Source organism: Aquila chrysaetos, chromosome 1 (genome assembly GCF_900496995.4).
Source record: "Aquila chrysaetos chrysaetos chromosome 1, bAquChr1.4, whole genome shotgun sequence".
In the NCBI taxonomy this organism is placed as follows: Eukaryota; Metazoa; Chordata; class Aves; order Accipitriformes; family Accipitridae; genus Aquila; species Aquila chrysaetos.
Window position 1 is genome coordinate 67,051,798 of NC_044004.1, and position 20,687 is coordinate 67,072,484.

At 36.3% G+C, this 20,687-nt stretch overlaps 1 protein-coding gene across 4 annotated transcripts in view; it reads left to right on the top strand.

The window, feature by feature from the left end:
• Positions 1 to 20,687, top strand: part of LRBA (LPS responsive beige-like anchor protein) — a 431,577-nt gene that overhangs the window by 351,604 nt on the left and 59,286 nt on the right. For all 4 annotated transcript variants that reach the window (XM_030023944.2, XM_030023959.2, XM_030023952.2 and 1 more), the window contains one exon: positions 20,072 to 20,239. In XM_030023944.2, coding sequence (XP_029879804.1) covers positions 20,072 to 20,239 — 168 coding nt within the window. The remainder of the gene's footprint in view (positions 1 to 20,071; positions 20,240 to 20,687) is intronic.

Consider the following 20,687-nt stretch of genomic DNA (forward strand, 5'->3'; position numbering starts at 1 on the left):
AGTTCATATACTGGAATGACTTAAAACAGCTATTTTTTTTTCCTAGCAAGCTATAAATGAGTCCTTGGTTTGCAGTTGTATTCAATTATTTTAAACCTATTTACAATGTATTCTATTGTAAAGCTATGACCTTTGATCTCCAGAATGGGTGCATGTCTTTTGTGGGAAGCAGGAAGTCTTGGGGCAAGTGACACTTGCAGTGCAGTTTATTTTACTTAGACTTTGATTCCCCCCCCCTCCCCCCTGTTTCTAGAACTGAAGACAAATTTCTGTTTCTATTGGATTATAAACAGGTTCTGGATAGCTTCAGCTGCTGCATAGTGCAGTGATATTTTAATTTGCTGGGTAGACATGTTTACTGTGTACTGTGTAGTTTATGAGTGTTACCATAAATGAGGTAATCTTGCATCTTGGTTTCCATGTGTGAAACATTACATGAGCTAATGCAGCTGCACCACTGCTTGCTGGATATTAGTAGACTTTATTTGGACATAAAGTTTATACTGAACTGCTTTAAATATTTGTGCTAAAACTGGTAGTGCTGCTTTTTTAATGTGTTTTATATGACACTGATGGATGCCAAATTTCACAAAGCAATGTAAGAATGTATAGTGGATTTCTGCTTCGTACCCATTGTTCTCAATAGTGGAGATTCCAGAGTAAAATAAAATTAATGAGAAAATTTTTAATTTATGTTCAGTTAGTGTTTCAGGGACTGGTTCATATTAAGTATACATAGGAACAGTAGCTTCCTAGCGTACTGTAGCAGTCCTAAAAACATGCACGTCCTCTCCGAAATCTGGATTTGGAATTTGAAGTGACACATGGGGGTTGTGAGAATACAGAGAGAGAAAGTTGATTTCTGCTCAGTGTTTGAAGGAACATGTAAAGATTTTTCCGTAGTTTAGTTTTACCTACCAAAATCCTTGAATCATCGTGTTTTTAAAAGTCTATGATTTTAGCATCTATGGCCATATTCTTTTTACTTAATTAAAAATAAGAACATTTTCAGGTTATGTAGCTACTTAGGAAGGTGAAAGCTGTAATACACAGTAAGCTATAAAATATAGCTTATAAAATATGTCACTGTACTTTGCTAACTCTAGTATTAACACTTGCATGTAATTTGTTGGGTTGAACTTAATTTACGTTCTTTTTTTAAGTCAGAATAATGGACATCTGTATAAAGTACATTTAAAAAGACACTAAAAATTATTTTGTATGATCAAGTACTTAAACATAAGTACTAAAGAAACAGGTACATACATTTTTTTATAAGCAACTTTAAAAGGGCCTCCTCCTGCTGAGCATGTGTTCTGAAGAACTCCAACCTTATCTCATACTTTTCTCAAAACAGAATTGGAAATTACTGTTACAACTTCTTCTTTTTAAGATAAGATCTGTTTCATTGTGGAAGTTCATTGTCAAAGCACTTACCTGGAGAAAGTAACCACTTGTTCAATGAGCAGCGGGACTGCTGAAACCTGGTTTCCTATTTGTGTGTGTCCTTTGCTTCTTCCCTTTCATCCTTAGTAGTAACTTCAGGTTCTCCCAAAAATTCCTTATGACACTGCAACTGAAGAAGCACCACTGCTTTTGGTGGCTGCCAATGAACTGGCCAGTGTGCATGTGCTGCCTCACCAGATACAACCACATGGATATTAAGGATATGTACTGCCTGGCTTTCCCTTGGTGGGAGTATCTGTTTACCCCTCTTGCCTGTGTCTGACCATGGATTTTCTGAAAAGCTGTACAAATGGAATTATCTTTGAGACTTTTACCCATCTTTTAAATCTCCTTGAAATAAGCCAGAGATTTCCATGTTGCCAAGGGAGGAATGGACAAACAGGTGAACTGACAAGGAACTTCGCACCTAAGGCTTATTTCCTTAGGGAACAGAGTTAAAAATCAAATCTAAATTCAGTATTTTAAGCCCTTATGGTTCCTACATAAGCTGAACTCGGCACGTAAGCTTTAAACCAGCAAATCATTCTCAGCGGTTTTACAACTAGATATGTACCGGTGCTTGAATCTTCCTTTGTTGTGGTATTTTTTTTGTTTCTCAGGTTTTTTTACTTGTATGATGGATATTATGGATATTTTTGTTTGTGTGTAAATTATACTTTAGTTTCTTACAGTAATTTTGTTCCTTACATGTATTAGTCATTATGATGTGTCTAATCAGAGGGATGTGGAGTTATTTTGCGCAGCTGGAAAAAAATGACTGTATGTCATAGTTTTGGCTTTGTTTTGCCAAAGTCCAAACTTAGAAATTTTCTAAAGGAGGAAGTCTTTGGGACCTTTGGGATTTAGGTCTTAAAAAAGGAGAGGCTTGCTATACGTATGGAATTAATGAAGCCCTTTATAACAGAAACAAGTTTTTGAATTCTAACTATTGGTAGTATTTGCATTTTATACCCCTGTGTGTGCCGAGATTAACGTAAGGCTTAATGTAAACTTAGTTGCTTGTTTTCATATTTTTATTAATTACGTGCTTTTTACTAGGTGTATTAAACAGCTTGTTTCCCTTGAGTGGTCCAGCAGCTGTAAGGTCTTTGAAAATGTTCGTTAGTGTACATCTCAATATAATGTGAACCCCCCGTTGTTTTATGTAGAAGGATCTTTAGGTTATATAGTGAAGTTAGTCTACAATCCCTTTTTACTTGTAGTTTCCAGTAAACTTTTTCTTTGAGGTTTTTCCATTTTTAATCTCCCATAAACCAGGCTTTCTCACTTTAGATTTTGCCATAGTTTTCCTTAAGCTGTTGCTCTTGAAATTGTTAGTTTGCAGTAAGCTTTTATCATTTATTAAGTTTCTAAAGCATTTTTCTAATTCTGTAGGTAAAAGGTTGAAAATGTGAACTCTGAAGCCTCAAATCTTCCTAGGCAAATAAAAATTACACTATATTTTGAGGTCCAGAATTTCTGATAATGATTTTCAACACTCAGCTCTTGCATAACTGGGAAGAATGAATTGTGGCTTTTGGGGGCGGGCAGTGTAGCCCCTGTCCTTCCTCCTCCTGGTTTGCTTGTGCAAACTTGCTGAAGGAACGGAGGTCTCCGTCTTCTTTTCCTCCCTCTTTCCCGCTCCCAGGATAGCAGTTACCGGTCAGACAGCCTGACAGAGGATACCATATTCTGCTGGATTTACATGGTTAGGCACCCACCATCACTTTCTGTTCCTGGTAATTCTGAAAGCTCCTAGTCTTTGCCCCTTTTGAAGTTTTTTTGCTGTGTGCTTTCGTATTGCCCACACAAGTTTTGTGCAGAACTAAATACTATTGTTTTGATAACATTGTAATGTTCTTGTCTAGTGGCAGTGAAATGACTGGAAAACAAACACTGAAACACAAGGCAGCTGGTGAAATTTCTGTCCATAACTGAGTCAGAAGCTTTTAAGGAATCTCTTCTCTACAAGCACCTCTACTTTTCCTTTTGTGCATAGAGTGTGATACTGATCTTCTTACATATATCCTCTGCTCAGGACCAATAAGATAATTGCAATACTAAAAAAAAAAAAAATTAACACAAATTGATTTTAAGAACCTTTTACATTTTAGTATTTCTAGTCTTCCAATGTCCAGGAAAATATTTTATCCACATCTTAACTTTCAATTTTGGGGCAGAAACAGATATAGTTGTGTCAAATACAAAACCATTCAATTTTAACTCTCATCATGTCTTGATAATCATGATTTTTCCCACATATACACTTTAATTTTTGCAGGTAAAAAGTTTTTATTATCTTCCTCTCTATCTGTGTGTGTGTGTACACACTAAGCTGAACATTTTCTTTGAAAGTTTTCAGTATTGCTAATAATCATACACTAAAAATTTCATTTCAGCTCACAACAATAGGGCTTTTCATACGTAATTTGAAGGATAAATCAGTAATTATGCATTTAATTGGCTAATAAATCATAGCACATTTCCCTTATTTTCTGTAGTGCTATGCTAAATCTTTATAAAGTGGCCTGGTGTATTTTTGTAAAAAAGAAAACTAAATGGCTTGTTTAGTGTAGGTACAGTGCACGAGTGACATTAATACGTAAAGCCTTCTATGGTGTTTACTATGTTATATGAGAAGTTCCTGTGTTACATGCCTAGGGATTTTATGAATGTACATTTTAAAGGCAGGTATTGAAGTTTTAGATTTTACACTATATCATGTGTATGTTTAGTATGTAAATAACAAGAGGGGAGCTTGCTCAAGCTAAAATGAATTTACAAAAAACCCATGCAATAGAACTTTTTGAAATATATGCATTTTTGATTCTGATTGTTGTAGTATAAATTCTCAGATTTTTATGATTAATTCTGTTAATTTTCAAAGTGGCTATTTAGTTGTGATTTTTTTTTTTTTAATTGGTGAACAAGAGATTTATTTAAATGCTTCAAAATTTGGGAAAGGTTTCAGGTACCAGAATCTCTGCCTGTCATTTCCATTAACACTGCAGGTTACAATACTTCAGTATTTCCAGTTTTCATTTCCTTATGAGTTAGGGCGTGGGGTCATTTGATATGTTTGTTCTCATTTAGATGTTGAAATTTTCCAAAAATATTTCATGAATAAAATAACATCAACATTGCCACAATTAAATGATGAATACAGACCAGGTTAGTTACAAAGGAATGAAATGCAGAAATAGACAACCATTTTCTAAGTCACTTCTTGCCCGTGGAAAGGCACTGGTCATTTTACTGTTTGCTTGCATGTGAGGAAACTGCAGAGGGTGGCTGTGTCGATAAAAATTGGGATTAATGTAACTGATTTACAAGAATTTAAGGCATGAATTACATTAAGTTGTACACCTAGCAACTTCTGTCATCTCAGTGGCAAGGCCATTAAGTAAAGTCACTGAATGTTTTCCTTGATTACGCTTTCAGGAACAGTTAAGCAGTGTTTCAAGATTCCTCCATATATGTACATGTATGCAAACCAAATTTAACTGGATTTTTAGTTTTTGTAAGAAGGGGAATACTGAATATAGCTTATGGCGATTCCAGTCCAGCATCCTCTATGCTTTCATTTGTAATGTCAAAACAGTTGTGGAACAGTTGTGGATAGTGCATGTTATCGTCTAGCTGATTGTATGCATTAGGACAAGTGGCGAATCCTGACTTTGTCTAAAAGATTTCTGAGTAAGATGGAATTTTTACGTCTGTGTATTTCCACGTGACCTGATCCCAGGAATAGACTCTCAGTATTGCTATAGTAGAAGTGTGTTTTGAGGGAGAAAGGAAAGGCTTTTTTTTTAATCTAAAACTTTGCAATGAATTATTCTATAAAGCAATTTACAACATTTTCTAGGTGGAGTGACAATAGCAAGATTTATATTAATATAGAACAATGTTTCCAAACAGATTTTAGTCTGTTTGCATGCATGCTAAGAGAAGTAGTAGAACACACTCTATTACTACATTTCATTAAAAAAAAAATCCACCTGCATGGGGTGGCTGCATTAATGTCCATTTCTTCGATGTTTTGTTTAATTATAAAATGTTCACTTGAATTTAATGACATCCTGGGGGAAAAAAAGTATTTGGAGAATTGAGGGCATTGTAAGCTGAGGGATTAACAAATGATTGCTAGTATTACATTAATAAACATTTGGAATATTCTGCATTACAGTTGATGTACTCAACCAGCACTACACGTCCTCTGTGCCACTCCCTGAATTAAATACAGCAATAACTCAATAGGACCAGTTAGAGAAGTTCATTTTACTTCGGATCATTTTGTAGTAAGCAAGCATACCCTATCTAATCCTTGTGTGGCAAGAATTCTCTCTTCAGCTTGTCACAGAAAAAAAACATTTTTCAAATGTGACTGCTTGTGGTCATCCCAGGTATTTCTTGTAACAATAATGAAGTAGAGAGTAAGACTACACTAAAGTTCTTTCCAGGGAGCGCTAGCTATTTTTACTTTGATTGTCACAGTTTTCTTTATCACTTATTTCAAACCCCGTGGTAGTTGGAGGGCAGACGTGTAACTGAATCTGGAATTGAAACCCAAACATTTGATTAAACAAAATGGTAACTTCCTGAATCTTCTTCAGTGAAGGTGTAAGGAAAACAATCTCCCCACATTCAGTTATCACATACATCATTATGGAAATTACATGTGGCTTCAGTAATTTATGAGTGTAGGGCAAAAAAAGATATTTTGATTCAGAAAATACAGTCCACCACAGTCATAAGTAACCAATCGTATAATCCTCCTAATGAACAGTTTGATGAATAACTATTTTCCATTTGCCCACTATACCACTCCTGAAATTGTCCCATCCCCAACAATTTATTTTCTAGGGGCATAATATTATATAGTGTTGCATTTTGTTACAATACGATGGAAGAGAAGTGTGAAGAGAGTGGGAGTCAATCATTAAGATACACATTTTAAGCAAAGGTCGGGTCTGTTCTTTGATTAACAAGACTGCACTAACATTTATACACAGTATAGTCTTACATTTTTATTGTATTTCTGGTTCCTTTTCTTCACTTGTGAGCTAGAAGTTCTTGGCAAAGCTGAATATACAAAATAAATATAAACCACACTGCAAGGATGGGTCCCTTGGAGAGAGAGAGAGGAGAAAATGATTTAATGGAATAATGATTTTAGCTATACACAGGCATCCCTTTTCTGTCTCGATTTGTTAAATTACCTGACGTCTGCATGTGTAATTTAAACAAAATTTTGTTCTCTAGGCTTTCTTCCTTTTGAGCTATCTTCTCAAGGAGAAGGATGATAAATGGAAACATAAACATAGCATGAGAATGTGAACTAGTTCCCAAACATTTCAGTGGTTTTTATAAACAACTGGTCATTGTTACCTTTTGCTGGATTACAGTTTCCTTTAGAACAACAGTGCTCTTCAGCTGCATTACAAAGTTGATTCTAAATGTTTTCACATAGTTGCTTAAAGGCTTTAATGTTTAAATAATGGTTATATAATTATATATTGTTTAAACAATTAGCTTTTAAGTCTAGCAATAAGCTCACATTTTATACACATACTACCAAAAATGATAATGAAACTGCATTTTAAAGATATGCACTGACCTTAGAGTGAGCAACCATAGTTTATGGACATTTATTTCAATTTTAAAATTTGATTTTTAACATGCTCATTTTCATTTTGAACACAAATAGCGATTCCCGCCCTTGTCCTTGGTCACCCTGTGAACACAGACATGGTCAGCAGCTAGTTTTTCTCCTTCTGAACCTCATTTTCAGCATTCCTTGTGCATTGTGTGCCCTCTTCTCAGCGATAGGGAAGTGCCAGCTTGCATCTCCCTGGTCTACGCAGGCACAAAGGGTTGTCTGAGGCTTGAACTAGACTGCCTTGGAGGGGTAGGATTACCATCATAGCGTGTTAGTTGTCCCCTAAGCCATCGTGGCAGCTGTTGATTTCTATTTTGAAACGATCAAAATAACAACAATTGACACAATAAATTAAGATACTGCTTAGTATTTTAACTTTAAAAAATCTCCTAATATTTTACGTCCACTATTTTTGCCTAAGTCATGATTTGATTGCCTTTTTAAAATAACATAGAATTGGAGTTTTAATCTTCTTGAACTGCATTCATACAGTGATTAAATTAGGAAATTTTTAGGTGTATAATAGTTTAATACAGTAGCAGAAAGTCTAAGGATAAAAAAATCACTCTTTAAAAGTTAAATACATGTTATCTATTTTATAGGAGCATTTCAGAAGTTGTATTTTATAGCCGTACTACAGTTTAATTTTAGATACTGTACATCTTTAACGACTTTCTAATTTATACAATTTTTGTTTCATTGTCAAAACATTTAATTATATCACGTCTTGAAGGTGTAAAGCTGTCAAATAAATCAGAGGCTCAGTATAAACATTTGGTGAATTGCTTTTGCTACCATACTGTAGTTGTTACTGGGCAGTTAGTGGAACTTTTTTAAAGCATTTACTCAGCAGGTACAGGACAACACTGGTACAATGAATTGCTGATTGCTTGTAAAACAGCAGGTAGTAATGCCCTCACTCTTTGTAATTCTGCTTTGTAAAATAAAGTGGCAAGATAGCGTGGCAGAGAAAGCCAATGCACGGCGAATATGTTTCCTGCCTAAGGGCTGCTGGAGGTTGCCAATCCTATTTCCAAAAAAAAAAAAAAAAAAAAAAAAAGTGAAGTTGTTGCTGTTTTCCATAGCACAGAAAACGAAGTTCCCACCGCTAGAGGGAATGAACTGCGTTCGCGCTTTTAAAAAATTGGCAACAGGGGCATGAAAAATAGAAAATGCAGACTGGATTGCTTTATGAAGGCCTTAATAGTTGTATTTTTAAACCAAACCAAACCAGCAAACCAACAACTTGCAAGTGTCTTTAAACTGTTTAAACTTCCCCCGAAAAGAGAAAAGTCTGCTTTTTTTGACCAATATTTTGTTCTGGTGTTAATACAAACTACAGGCTCCCCAAAGTGGGGTTTGGATGAAGTAAATTAGTTCTACTTTGAAGCTTTTCTTTTCTCCCCCTTTCGGAATGAATGGGGAGGCCCTTGAATGAAAGCTGCTTTTCATTAGTGCCACCACATACCTATTTGAAAGGAAGAGCTCTTTTAGCACATACAAACACTGGAGTAAAGGAAAGCTTCCTTTTTCTACCAGAAGACCATCGGCTAAACAGCTCCTAGCTTCTCTTTCCAGTCAGGTGGTTTCCAATCAGAGTTAATTACTCCAGTCATTTATTCTAATCACCCTCTTCGTATGGCCAGCAGTACTCTGTCACGGGGTGGCATCGTTTGAAGCCAGTTAGGTTTGAAAGCCACTGCAGGGTACTTGAGGCTCATTAGCGGGGCCTCTCCATGCCTGGCTCTGGATATGCTCCCTGATTAACTCCCTGCGCCCCACCGCCGCCCCCTCCCCTCCTCCAGCGCCAATTAACTCTTGCCTTGCTGCTTGCCTTTTGCGTGCGCGGCGAAAGAAGCGGCTAGGTACCGGTCCGCCCGCACGGGAGACAGGGCGAGCTCCCACTTGCAAACGGGCGTGAATCGCGTCGTTCTCGTGAAACGCGAGGGGTTGCCCCGGTGCGCAGAAATGGCGCTTTCTTTTTTTTTTTTTTTTTTTTTTTTTTCCTTTTCTCTCTCCTCCTTGCAAGGACGGGGTGGCTGCGGCGGCGATTTGCGGCGGCGCTTTGCCGGGGCGGGAACCTCCGTCCCTCCCGGTGGCGGCGCTGGCCGCGTCCGGCTCCCCGCGGCGGTGCTGCCCGCCCGCCCGCCGGCCGCTCCCGCCGGCGGCCGAGAGGAGCGAGGGTCGGGCCCGGCCCCCGGCCTGGAGCTCGGCATCGGGCCGATTGCCAGCCTGGTGCGCCTGGTTTGGGTGTTTGGTTTTGGTGGTGTTTTGTTTGTTTGTTTTTTTCTTCCAAGTGCTACAAAAAGGCTTCTTTGCTATTTGGCATATACCTGGAGGGGAAAAAAAAAAAAAAAAAAAAGGCAGCAGCTTCTCTAAAAGAAGGGCTAGAATTGAAAATACAGACTTATCAGACTTTCTAAAAACAGTGTTAGCTTCCCCCATGCTCTGCCGATGGGTGAACTTCAAGTTTAGCTTATAGAGATTGGACTAGGTATCTAAACCACTTGCAGTAACTGCTCTGTTGTGTGGTTGTGGTAGTGAGGAGCTATGGGCACCTTCTGCTTTCCTGGGTAAGATCAGTCCACTGCAGTTCTGAGCAACCCTGACTTGGAGGCGAGAACTCCATCGGGGCCTTGTGCTTTTCTTACTCTCTGTAAGAAAACCTGCGGGCCACAGGTGCGGGATTTTATTTAAAAAAATTCATCTATTAATGTTACCCTCAGTCAGACTAGGTAGTTTTATTAGAAGCATCGTTTGATTAAAACCTTTGGTTGCGGCTACTTTAAAACATAGTGTAACATTGTGTTGTTTTTGGAGGGTTGTATTTTTTTAAAAACTCGTTCTTTTTCCATACTGGGAAGTAATGTCATAGACAGTTGCTTGCTTGTTTGCCCTGTAAAGAGCAGGACCTGTCTCTAGGAGTTCAGCTTCTGAATTAAATCGTTATTTGGAAGATGGGACTTAAATACTGTTTTATTGCAGTATGTTTTTATTTCTAAATGTTAGGGGGTTTTAGGCCATCTTCTGTGCAGAAAAAAAAGTATATTGTTGATATACGGGAAAATTCTAGGGGTTTTTAGCGTCTTATTTATCTTATAGCTGGAAAAATTTAATTCATTAAAATGTTAATAACTGACCATATGCTTTTTCAGCGTCTAACCTCTGAATGTTAATTTTAATTGTATTAATCTCTTTCGCCCTTCCCACTAACACGGTTCATGGCAGAGTAATATAAAGGTTATGAAAAGTTTGCTCTCAACTGGCTACAGAATGTCTGTTGCACTTGGAAGTGTTTACGCCTTGATTTCCTGAGCATGCTCAATATACTCAATATATCACTTGGCACTCTGTGTCCAGCTGTCATAGTGGAAATTTGAAGCGATTTAGGTGAAAAAAGGGAACAACATCTAGAAGAAATTAAACTATCTGCAAGAAAGTAGTATGAGCAAAACTAGTTGTAACTCAAAATGCAATGCATGATGAAATTAGAATAAAAAAGAGAGAGATTTTTGCATTTTCTAAGGATGGACATTTTAAGAAGTAATTTACAAATATAATCCATTCTCAGTTTGATTTCTTTCAAGCATTGAACCTGACTCCTAAGAGCTCTTTGTTCTGTTGCAAATTCCATCACTAGCCAAACTACTCCCAGGGAGTGGCAGACAGCCCAGGGGATCCACTGGGACAGGGCATGACGAACAGTCAAGACTGTGTGTCCTCCTTAATCAGGAGACTGTGGAAATGCTTGTCCTGGAGTATTTGATAGAAGGTGAGCCACCCTGAGCACCAGTTCATCTGGATTCAGACTTCCTGGTAGTTTGCTTAGCAAACATGCCAAAACAAGATGTTAAACGAGAACCTGCTACAGCTGTCCGGGAAAGTTTGCAAGGAGCATTTCGTTTTCCACATAGTATCTTCCACAAATCTGATTTTTTTTCTTAAATGCTGAATGTAGAGGCTGATAATGTCCTCGATGCACAAATTCTCCCTTTCGCTGTCATTGTTAAAGTCAAGTAATGATTCTCCTGTGTCATTCCAGTTAAATGCCAGCTTTAAGGAGTCAGGTGTCCTTGCCAAACATACCTCGTGTTGTCATCCTAAGCAACCACTCAGAATGTCTTCATATATAAAGATCGGGGCTTCACTGTTCATAATCATTGCAAGGAAGCAAATCCCGTGCTTATCTATGCGTGTTAGCCCCAGAGTGGGTTACACAGTTGTGCCACGTGATGATATAGTGCTGTTTCCTATTTTTTTAACTGTTTGATTTATTCAGATGTGGTACCCTAATTGCCTTTGTAAATCTTGTGTTCTGTTCTCCAAAAGCTCTTGAATGCTTCCTATTCTGTGAATTAGCAGACAAGTCAAATGACAAGATTGAAATGACTTCTCTGCCTGACTTGCATCTAAACTGTGTTTTAAATTTTAAATTCCTTGACCTTTTGTCATAGCATTTCCTAATCTTAAACAAATTTTTCTAGAATGTTTTTTTCCCAGAACTGGCTTCAAAGACAAATTAAGGTTAGTCTCTACAACTCTTCTAAGACATTTGCTAGTGTGATTTGCAGTGATTTGAAGACCATGTGTTTGCAACCATTTCTGTCTCCTCTTACATGCATACTAATACTTGTTGATCATCACAGTTCTTGTGAATTGCATATACAACTGACACATCAAAGCACAGTATAAATGCTGCAAGCTGTTGAAACAGAGTGCAAAAATAAAGCAACAGTTGACTTTTAGGGCTTACAGAGTAAATCAGAAGGAAGAAATGTACAAGCAGTTTAGATATAAAATACTTAAAAAAAAAAAAAAAATCAGTAGTTTCTCCCAGTTTGAAGTGTATTGTGCTGTCGTTAACCAGACAGCATGCGTAGGCTTAAATTTTAATTTGAGGATCAAATGGGATGGTAGTACCCAGCCTAATACTTAACATGAAAGCTGCGTCAAGTGTAGTTTTGTCTGTGTTCACGTAAATCTTTTTTGCATTTTGATCATGCAAGTTCAGTTCATGTTTCAGATGTTTCTAAAACTTCATGACCTTTACCACATTCACTAAATTTCACCGTATGTTATATTACAATTATGCTAGCTATGTATTCATCTAGTATAAGTAAGCTAAAACCCCACCACTGGGTAAGTTTACTCTAATCATAACACTTTCCTGAATTTCAGAGTTTGGCCTGTTTCTAGCTTCAGTGAAAAGCTTGTTCAACCTCAAAGGCAAGCAAATTTTAGACGGTTTAAAGTTTTGTAGTGTGTGTTTTGCACCTCTCTTAATGGGAAAGAATTCTGTAACATAAAAAGATGAATCGCTGTTTACCATGACAAATGCTGTTTCGGAAGTGTGTAGTACTCTGACCTTTCGGTTTGTCTTTGGCTAATACTTGACATTCGGAAGCAACTGTGATCATGTTGACAAGGCTCAAGGAGATGCCACGCAGAAGTCCCTCGGCTAGAAGTATGCAAGTTAGCTGAAGCGTTAGAAGCAGTATACCTGCATTAACCTTCTGAGAGGAAATATATGTTAGCTTGGCAGCACGGGATGCTAACATGATTGCACAGCTTCACTGCCAGCTCGATCAGTACACAACACTGCATTGTGCAATACAGTCATATCTTGTGGATTTTTGGTGTTTAGGTTTTTTTTTTTTTTTAATACAAAACTTCATTTAAACTAATGTGACTGAGCCAACTGTCAGCTGTGTGGTTAACAGCCTGTGCTTCCATGGGTAATAGGTTCCAGATCCAGGCTGTCAGTCTTCATGCAAACAAGTGCTGGAGGAACTGGGAGAGGAATTGCTGAATTTCAGGGAGGAGGGAGCTTCCTGCTTTCTCTTAGTGCTGTGTGTGAGGATTTTCATTCACTGCCTTGGCATGTTGCTGACTCTTCTGGAGGAGAGAATCCTCTATCAATGTAGCAGACATTTTAAATGTGGACAAAAAATGGGGGTTGGGGAGGAGGTGGAGGGGGACAGGTGGAAATGGTGGAGGAATCAGCAGCACCTCCTGGTGTTACAAATACTTGCTTTTAGCCATATTTGTAGTAATAGGTGGTTATGGTCTAACTGGTCGTGGTTAGATTTTCTGTGTGTCTCTGGGGAAGGACAAATGCAAGCCAGATACATCAGAATTATCACAGTTATGAATAATGAGAGCCATTTGTGTGATTCCACAAGTGTAATTAATTATGGCTTTTATATATTATTTTTCATGTAGGGGAATTTAATAAAGACCTCCTGATCATTTTTTGTTCCTATCACAATTCTTCTGTATCTTTTCTACCTCTGGCTGAGAAGAAATCAAACAATTAGGAAGGGACTATTGTTGGTATGCCTTTTGAAAAGTATCTGTTGGTTTATGGAGCCAGTTGGCTGAGACAGGTTTTGCCCACTCTTTTTTCCAATGGGGAAGTTAGTATTGTCACAACCATGGCCGGTGGAATATGTGAACAAGAGAGGTAAGCCAACATGTGAATTTATAGTTCATTAACTGTTGAGTACCAGTGTGCACTCTCAAGGAAAAGGATATACCAATTACACGGACTGTGGGCAAATCACCCCTTATTCAGTGTGTGACATTGAAACTACACTGCTTTGGGACCCATGTTGGCATTATTTAACCTGTTTTCAGTTTCTCTACACTATAGTGTCATCTTTGGAAGTACGCATTTTTAAGTCTAGCTCTCCAAATGTTCTAACAGCCATATGCTTGTGTCTTCTTCTAATGGGTACCTCTGGAGATCCTGCAAGCCAGGATGCTTTACTTCACCTTTCTAAGTTGTTCTACTATGAAGGCTGTGCAATTGCTCACAAGAGTAAAGATAAACATCTGTCTAAATGTTTTTACTGTTGGCACCTAAGGTAGATGTCTAAACTTTGAAACTTAACAACAAAAATGCAATATTTGGTCTGTTTATCTATATATTGTTCATGGTAAATTGTGGCAATTTTGCCTTAAAATATTGCTTTCAAATCTGCAGATTATCATGGATATTCTAAGAAATATTTTTTTAAGGGTGATCACTGCCCTTTATGGAAAGAGTAGCTAAGAACTCTCCAAGGCAAGTTTTCATATTCATCTAAATCTTTTATTCCTGGCACCTAATGATAGAGATTTCAGTTGAGATTAAAGCCGAATTTCAAAGGAAATGTAGCTTTCATTTTACAAAATACATAACAGCTGTCTGACTTGTCCATTTAAAGTACAAAATAACAGTTGTAGACCGAATATAGAAATCGCCAAAAGATGCAGAAGTGCTCAAGATTTTTAGCTAAACATGCTACTAATTCATTCTTATTTTGGTAATAATTACATCAATTCAGGTAGGAGTTTGAGTCACTAGATTGCAGAATGTTTTTCTTTGTTTACATGCTGTATGCAGAATATACCTTGCCACAAAATTCTGTTTCATTAAGTTACTCTATTATATGAATTTTCTCTTTTGTCATTACTTACTACTTTAATGTTAAATACAGAGAACTAGAAGGAGCAGATGCCACAGATCTCCTATGTCTGAGCTTCTTCTCAGATTGTTGATATCCTTTGTTTTATAAGATCAGTCGTCTTCAGTAAAGCATCTGAGTTAAACCTTTTTATTAAGATTATAATTTCCAGAGTTCTTTTTCTATTTTATCGGGGTGTTGGTAACCAAGTAGAGAAGTAAAGTAAAATGCTAGCTTAGGTTATAACAGTAATGAAGAATACATTGTAGTGCACTTTTGGAACACACAAAAAAATGGAAAAATGAGCTAGTTCTCATAACGTAAGCTGTAAAGCAATTGCTCACTTTCTGATGTATTTAATGTTTAAAACAAATTGCAAAATACAGTAAATAAAACTATATGCATTTGCTTGGAACAGTTATTTAGCAAGTTAGAAACCACCAATTGTATAAACAGTTTTGATGTCTGTTTCATCCTTTTGAAATTTGTATTACCTCATGCATGCAGAACTCAGAGTTTTCTTGTTAGTAAATCTGCTGTCCTCTTCCTCCTCCTCCTCCTGATGTCTTCAAGGCAGGCTTGATATTGAGTTCAATATCTTTCTAATAGCTTTTTATGCTTTTTCTTTCTCGGATCTCTACCCATGTGATCAAATAGTGTTGCTGGTGAAAGTGCGTTTGGTAATTTACTTTTAAGTACTAGTGGTTACTGAGAGACCTCAAAAGATAAAGCCAGCACTTCAAGAGTTAATATGTTATTAGGAGGACAGGAAATCTGGCAACTATTGCAGAAACTAGACCTAATGGTGCGCACAAACAATTTGTCAGTCTTGGTAAATGTGAATAGCTTTCCGCAAAGTGGCTGCTTTTGCTTTGTTTGAACAGCCTAAACTTTTCCTTTTTGGACTTTAAATCTTAGAAGTGAAATGTGATCCACATATTGAATCAAAATAATTTAATTCAAAACATATTTTGATTGGAACAAGGTTGACATGGAAAGAAACTCTAGAATAAAAAAAAAAAGTTGAAAGGACTTTCTATCATATATTTAGCAGGAAAATTTGAAACAGTTCTAATTAGGCTGAAAAAAACAGCCTTCTTCATTGTAACTTAACAAAGGTCATATATCAATGTTAAGGCAGCATTACCAACTTGTGTCTGAAAGCCTGCACATGCAAACATAATTCCAGTTGTTTGGTTTTGTTGGTTTTGTTTTTTTTTTAAATGTAAGTGCACACACAGACGTCCAAGCTAGAATACGTACTTAAAGTTGTGCGGGTGCTTTGTCGTGTTCAAGAAGAGTATTTTTCACGTCAAAATTGTGTTTGTGCTAAAAATGTGTGAAACCCTAATTCATGCTTTTCTGTTCATATGTAAATATTTTTCATATGGAACATAAAAAAGAGACTCAATTATTTTAAGTGTTTCAAAGGAAATGTCTTACTTCAAAGATGAATTAAAATATTTAGCCCATTAAAGGTAATAGGCAATTATTTGTACTTGAGATTTGTAATTTCTTACTTGCCGATGTAGTATATTCCTGGGGTTTTTGGCTTGGTGTTTGGGTTTTTTTTTTTTAATTGAATAAATAGGAAAGATTATTCGTATATGAGAAGCAGTTTTGGTTTCTCATTAAAGTTTCTGCTTTCATTTTAACTATATAAACCACATTTTTTATAGGTTGGACTTCTTTTCTCTCTTTCAAATAAGAGTTACATGCATACTTTATGCTTTGCTTCAAGATTACCTTGCTTTCGTCAGCATAGGAGTAAGGCAGGCAAGTCTGTGGTCTCTTTTTTAACGGCTTGATTATGAATAAATATCTGTGCTGGTGAAAAGAAATACAGTTATCTTTTCATCTAATTTTGGCATTGGAACATCCTAATCTCAAGCACAGTATATATTCATTTTTAATAGACATCATTTCATATGCTATATGTCATTACATAATCTAAACCAGAAAGAAAAGTAGAGGGCAAAAGCCAATAATAGTCTCTTTAAAGATAAAAATCTTGATTCCAAGGGTCTAATATTGTTTGGGAAAATATATCATAATAAATGGTTAGTTATACTGGAAAAAGGCAAAATCTTTCCTAACCTGCTAGTTTTATGTTTTTGTCATTCTGACCATTTTTTACCAAATAATTTGTATCAGGGTTACACTGATAATAGTCTTCAGTTGCTAGCAGGAAGTTATTCTCCGTTCATTCCTTTCAGAAAACAGGACAGAAAAAGATGTGCATAAAATAATGAATTTCGGAGTCGTTCATGAAGAAGTAGTTTTGATTGCACATATTTAGTGACATCAGAGTGTGCATTTGAAAAATATTTATGAATAAACTAAAATTTCCTTGTAAGATCAACACTTCAATTGGTTGATGTGTCTGAAGCGTTTCTACCTTGGGAATGGAGAAATGAAAGTTACTAATAGGTGTTTGTGTTTGACATCTGTATACTGTACTTTTTAGCATATCTCAAGTGTTTTAGTCTCTGCCTAATAGATCTCATTAAAGAAACAGATATCAGCCCCAAGACAGTTTGTCAAAGTTAGTATGAGTCCCTGTGGACAGAATTGACAATTTGTGTGTGGCTTCACATGACGGTCTTTTCATGGTCTTGTTTGATCCTTTAACAATTGGGCATCAGTCACTGATTTATTTTACAATAACTCAATAGGATTGAATGTTACTATATTATAGCGGACATTCTAGAGGATTTTCTTGTTTTGCAGGTTTTCCTCAGAGCACACAGTAAATGATGTACTTGGTCTGCTGTGGGAGCGCTAACAATTGATTGGTTTGCTTTAAGAGCAGCATGGGAAGGATGTTAGTATCCCATTGCTGCATGCCGTATTTAACTTGAGCCTTAATGAGCACTGGCTGTCCTAGATGCTTAAGTAATCCTAAATGCTTAGCATTCGATACCCATGGTTTAGTTTTGCAAGAGGTAAATGCTAACAGTAACATTTTTTTTAAAAACACCTCCTTTTTAAAACTGGATAGTTATTCAAATTGGAACTTTTTCACTTCTCAGATTATTTTTTTTAAGGAGTACCCATACTTAAGTAATATATACCAGTGTGGCTATAAAGTGCATCACATGTATTGCTACATTGTGTTGTTTTCCATGAAAGTATACTTTATTTTTTAATCTTTATACAGACTGTTAAGTATTGTTCGTCCATTGATTGTATCACAGCATAAGCACTTCCTTCCAACCAGGAGCTTAACTGTGAGTCTGAAATGACAGGCAAGCTTATTTAGCCTTTCAATTTGTGTGCTGTATTTGGTCTGTCCTTCAGGCTCCTGGGTATTGATGCTGACTGTAGTCATTTTTTGTTCAGCCCTTTTATTTGTGATTTGGCAAATAAAAAAGAAGTAAGATGGCCTAATGTGGAAAAAAATGAAAACAAAATGGTCTACTTTTGAATCTGTATAAATTACAAGTGTAAAATAATTTTAAACTTGGAAAAGAGAAGTAAATTCAGGATAGCTCCCAACCATTCCACGAAAAAGGCAGTGTGTGTTTTAGTTTTGCTTTTTTCAGAAAAAATCAGATTTATATATCGTGTTAATCTGAGGAGATTGCAGAGTGATATTCCTTTAGTTAGTCATGTCCAAATGCTTTGTGAGGGTAATATGACCTATTACAAATCTAGCTTTTGAAGAAAAGGAAAATATGAACAACCTCTGCACGTACTAAGTGTGTGTGTGTGTGTGTGTGTGTGTATATATATATATATATAAATCACAAGTTCTTAATGCTATTTTTCCTGATAGTAACTAGTTATAATGGTAATAGTAAGTATATTCTAGGGTTAAATTTTTTTTAGCAGGATAGCAAGGAAATTAATTCCTATCATTGTCATTTGCTGAGTCCTGTAGAATTTTATGGCTGCACATTGTAGTATTATGGACACTCATGAGACTACTGACTGGTTTTATCTTATTAAACAATTTTGAAATCATTAATTTTTAATTGGCCCGCTTGTGGTTTTTTATAGTTTTAATTGTGTGTCTGTGTCTAATGTTGGGGTTTTTTTAATTTAAAAAAAAAAAAAAGAAAAAAATAAGAAAAAAAAATCCTGTCTAAGCATATATGTTATAAGGTATTTCCATATGATCATCCAAAGAGATACTATACTGTGTGGTAATTCATTTTAAAGAATGCTTTCAGCAGTTCAGTAGCTGGGAATCCTAATAAAAATAATAATAAAAAGAAGAATGATATGATGTCGAAGATATGTACAGGTCTTTTCTTGATTGAAAGTTCTAATTAAGTGAATCGAGGAAAATTAACTGAAATTAGCTGTCAGAAAGTCACATTTAAATGAGTGATGATCTGGTGTGGCAGTAAACATTTAAATGATATAAATTGCCATTTAAGTGTATGGTTTAATGTTTGTCATGCATTAATATGACATGAGACTGCAGTGACAATCAAGCAGCTTGCTCTAATTTGAACATATTTAGGGCTTTTGTGTGGAGTGCACCACACAAATTAAGACAATTGCTGGTTTTATGTGTCAATTTAAATGTTGTTCTCAGGCATCGGTTAATGAAACAAACCCATCATTTTTGTGTGCAAATTGCAGAGTGATTTCCTTGGTTTTCAGATTAATTTTAACTTCCTCTGCTCAAAATTAGGAATTTCCTTTACAAGGAAAATGCCATTCGTTTTGTTAGATGAAAAGAATATCAGACTTTGTTACGTTGTTTCATTTGCTCATTCAAATAAGAAATATATTGAATCCTCTGTGTAAAACAGAGAAAGCTAATCCTGCTAGTGATTTAATCTAGATGAATTAACTCTTTAGATGACAATGATTTTTAAGTCATCTTTTAATATATATGTGCTGTATCTAATACCATTATGGAGACATTCATTATTGTTTGGATGCTTTTGTCTTGGGGATTGGGTTGTAACTGGATAACATCTTCAGAAAGGTGGCTTAATCATTCAGCATAGTACTGTTTCTGTATAGGTTTGTATAAGAGTTATATACAAGAAATGCATAAAAGTAATAACAAGTTGATATTCCAGCATTTTAAATAATTTGTACCCTAGCATCCCTAGTTAGTTCAGTTTCCCCAAGTCTATCAATCTTCTCTCTGTCTGTCAGAATCAGATTATCGTGCTGTTATTATTCACTGTGCACATCACACAGAAAAGCACAATTTCATCTCGAGAGTTCATAAAAACATAGCCTGGCTGTCCATAAATGCTATCCACTTAATGCCTTTTTTTTTTTTTTTTTTTTTCCTTATTCCCACTATTACAGTTTTAAAAAGCAAGGTCTTCTGGTCAGCGGGGAGTAGGGCATGAGACTCTGACATCTATCACAGGGCCCACTTTTTTTTTTTTTTTTTTGATAGAGTGTCTAAAATCCTGTTATCAATTTTGTACTTAGACATGTTAAGATAATTTTGTACGCTATTCAAAACATGCTTCTACTACTATGAAATGATGACTATCTGGCAAACTCAAGTTTATATATTTCGTGTGTGGTTTTTTTACAGGCATTAGAAAGTGAGTTTGTTTCCTGCCAGCTTCACCAGTGGATTGATCTGATTTTTGGCTACAAACAGCAAGGGCCGGAGGCTGTTAGGTCCCTGAATGTATTCTACTATTTGACTTATGAAGGAGCTGTTAATTTAAGTTCAATAACGGATCCCATATTGAGAGAGGTAAGTTTGTACTTTAAATATAGGAAAGGAAAATCTTTGTTAACCACTGCAGTGTTGAAAGTGTAAAGATTCTGTGTTGTTCAAGGCTACCGGTGAATGTTCAAATCTTTGTGGTCTCTTGTGGTTTGGCTACAGGCCAGTCAAATGCAAGGTGCCTGAACCAGTCGTCACAGCATGCAAAATTAAGATAACAAGTATGCAAGTTGTTCTCTAAACTTTGTGCACCTGGATTCAGCACAAACTGGATGCCAATATAAAAATAAATGTTCAAGGATTGCTTCAGTTGCTGAGGGCAGTCATTTTCTTCACTAATACTGGATCTCAATGGCAGAAGACAGTGAGCAACCTTGATTTGGCTTGCACTTTTGTATTTACTTTTACAGGTTTAACAATTCTCTCTTAATGCAATCCTGCATATGCAGTACGCATCAAACACCATAGTTTTGTA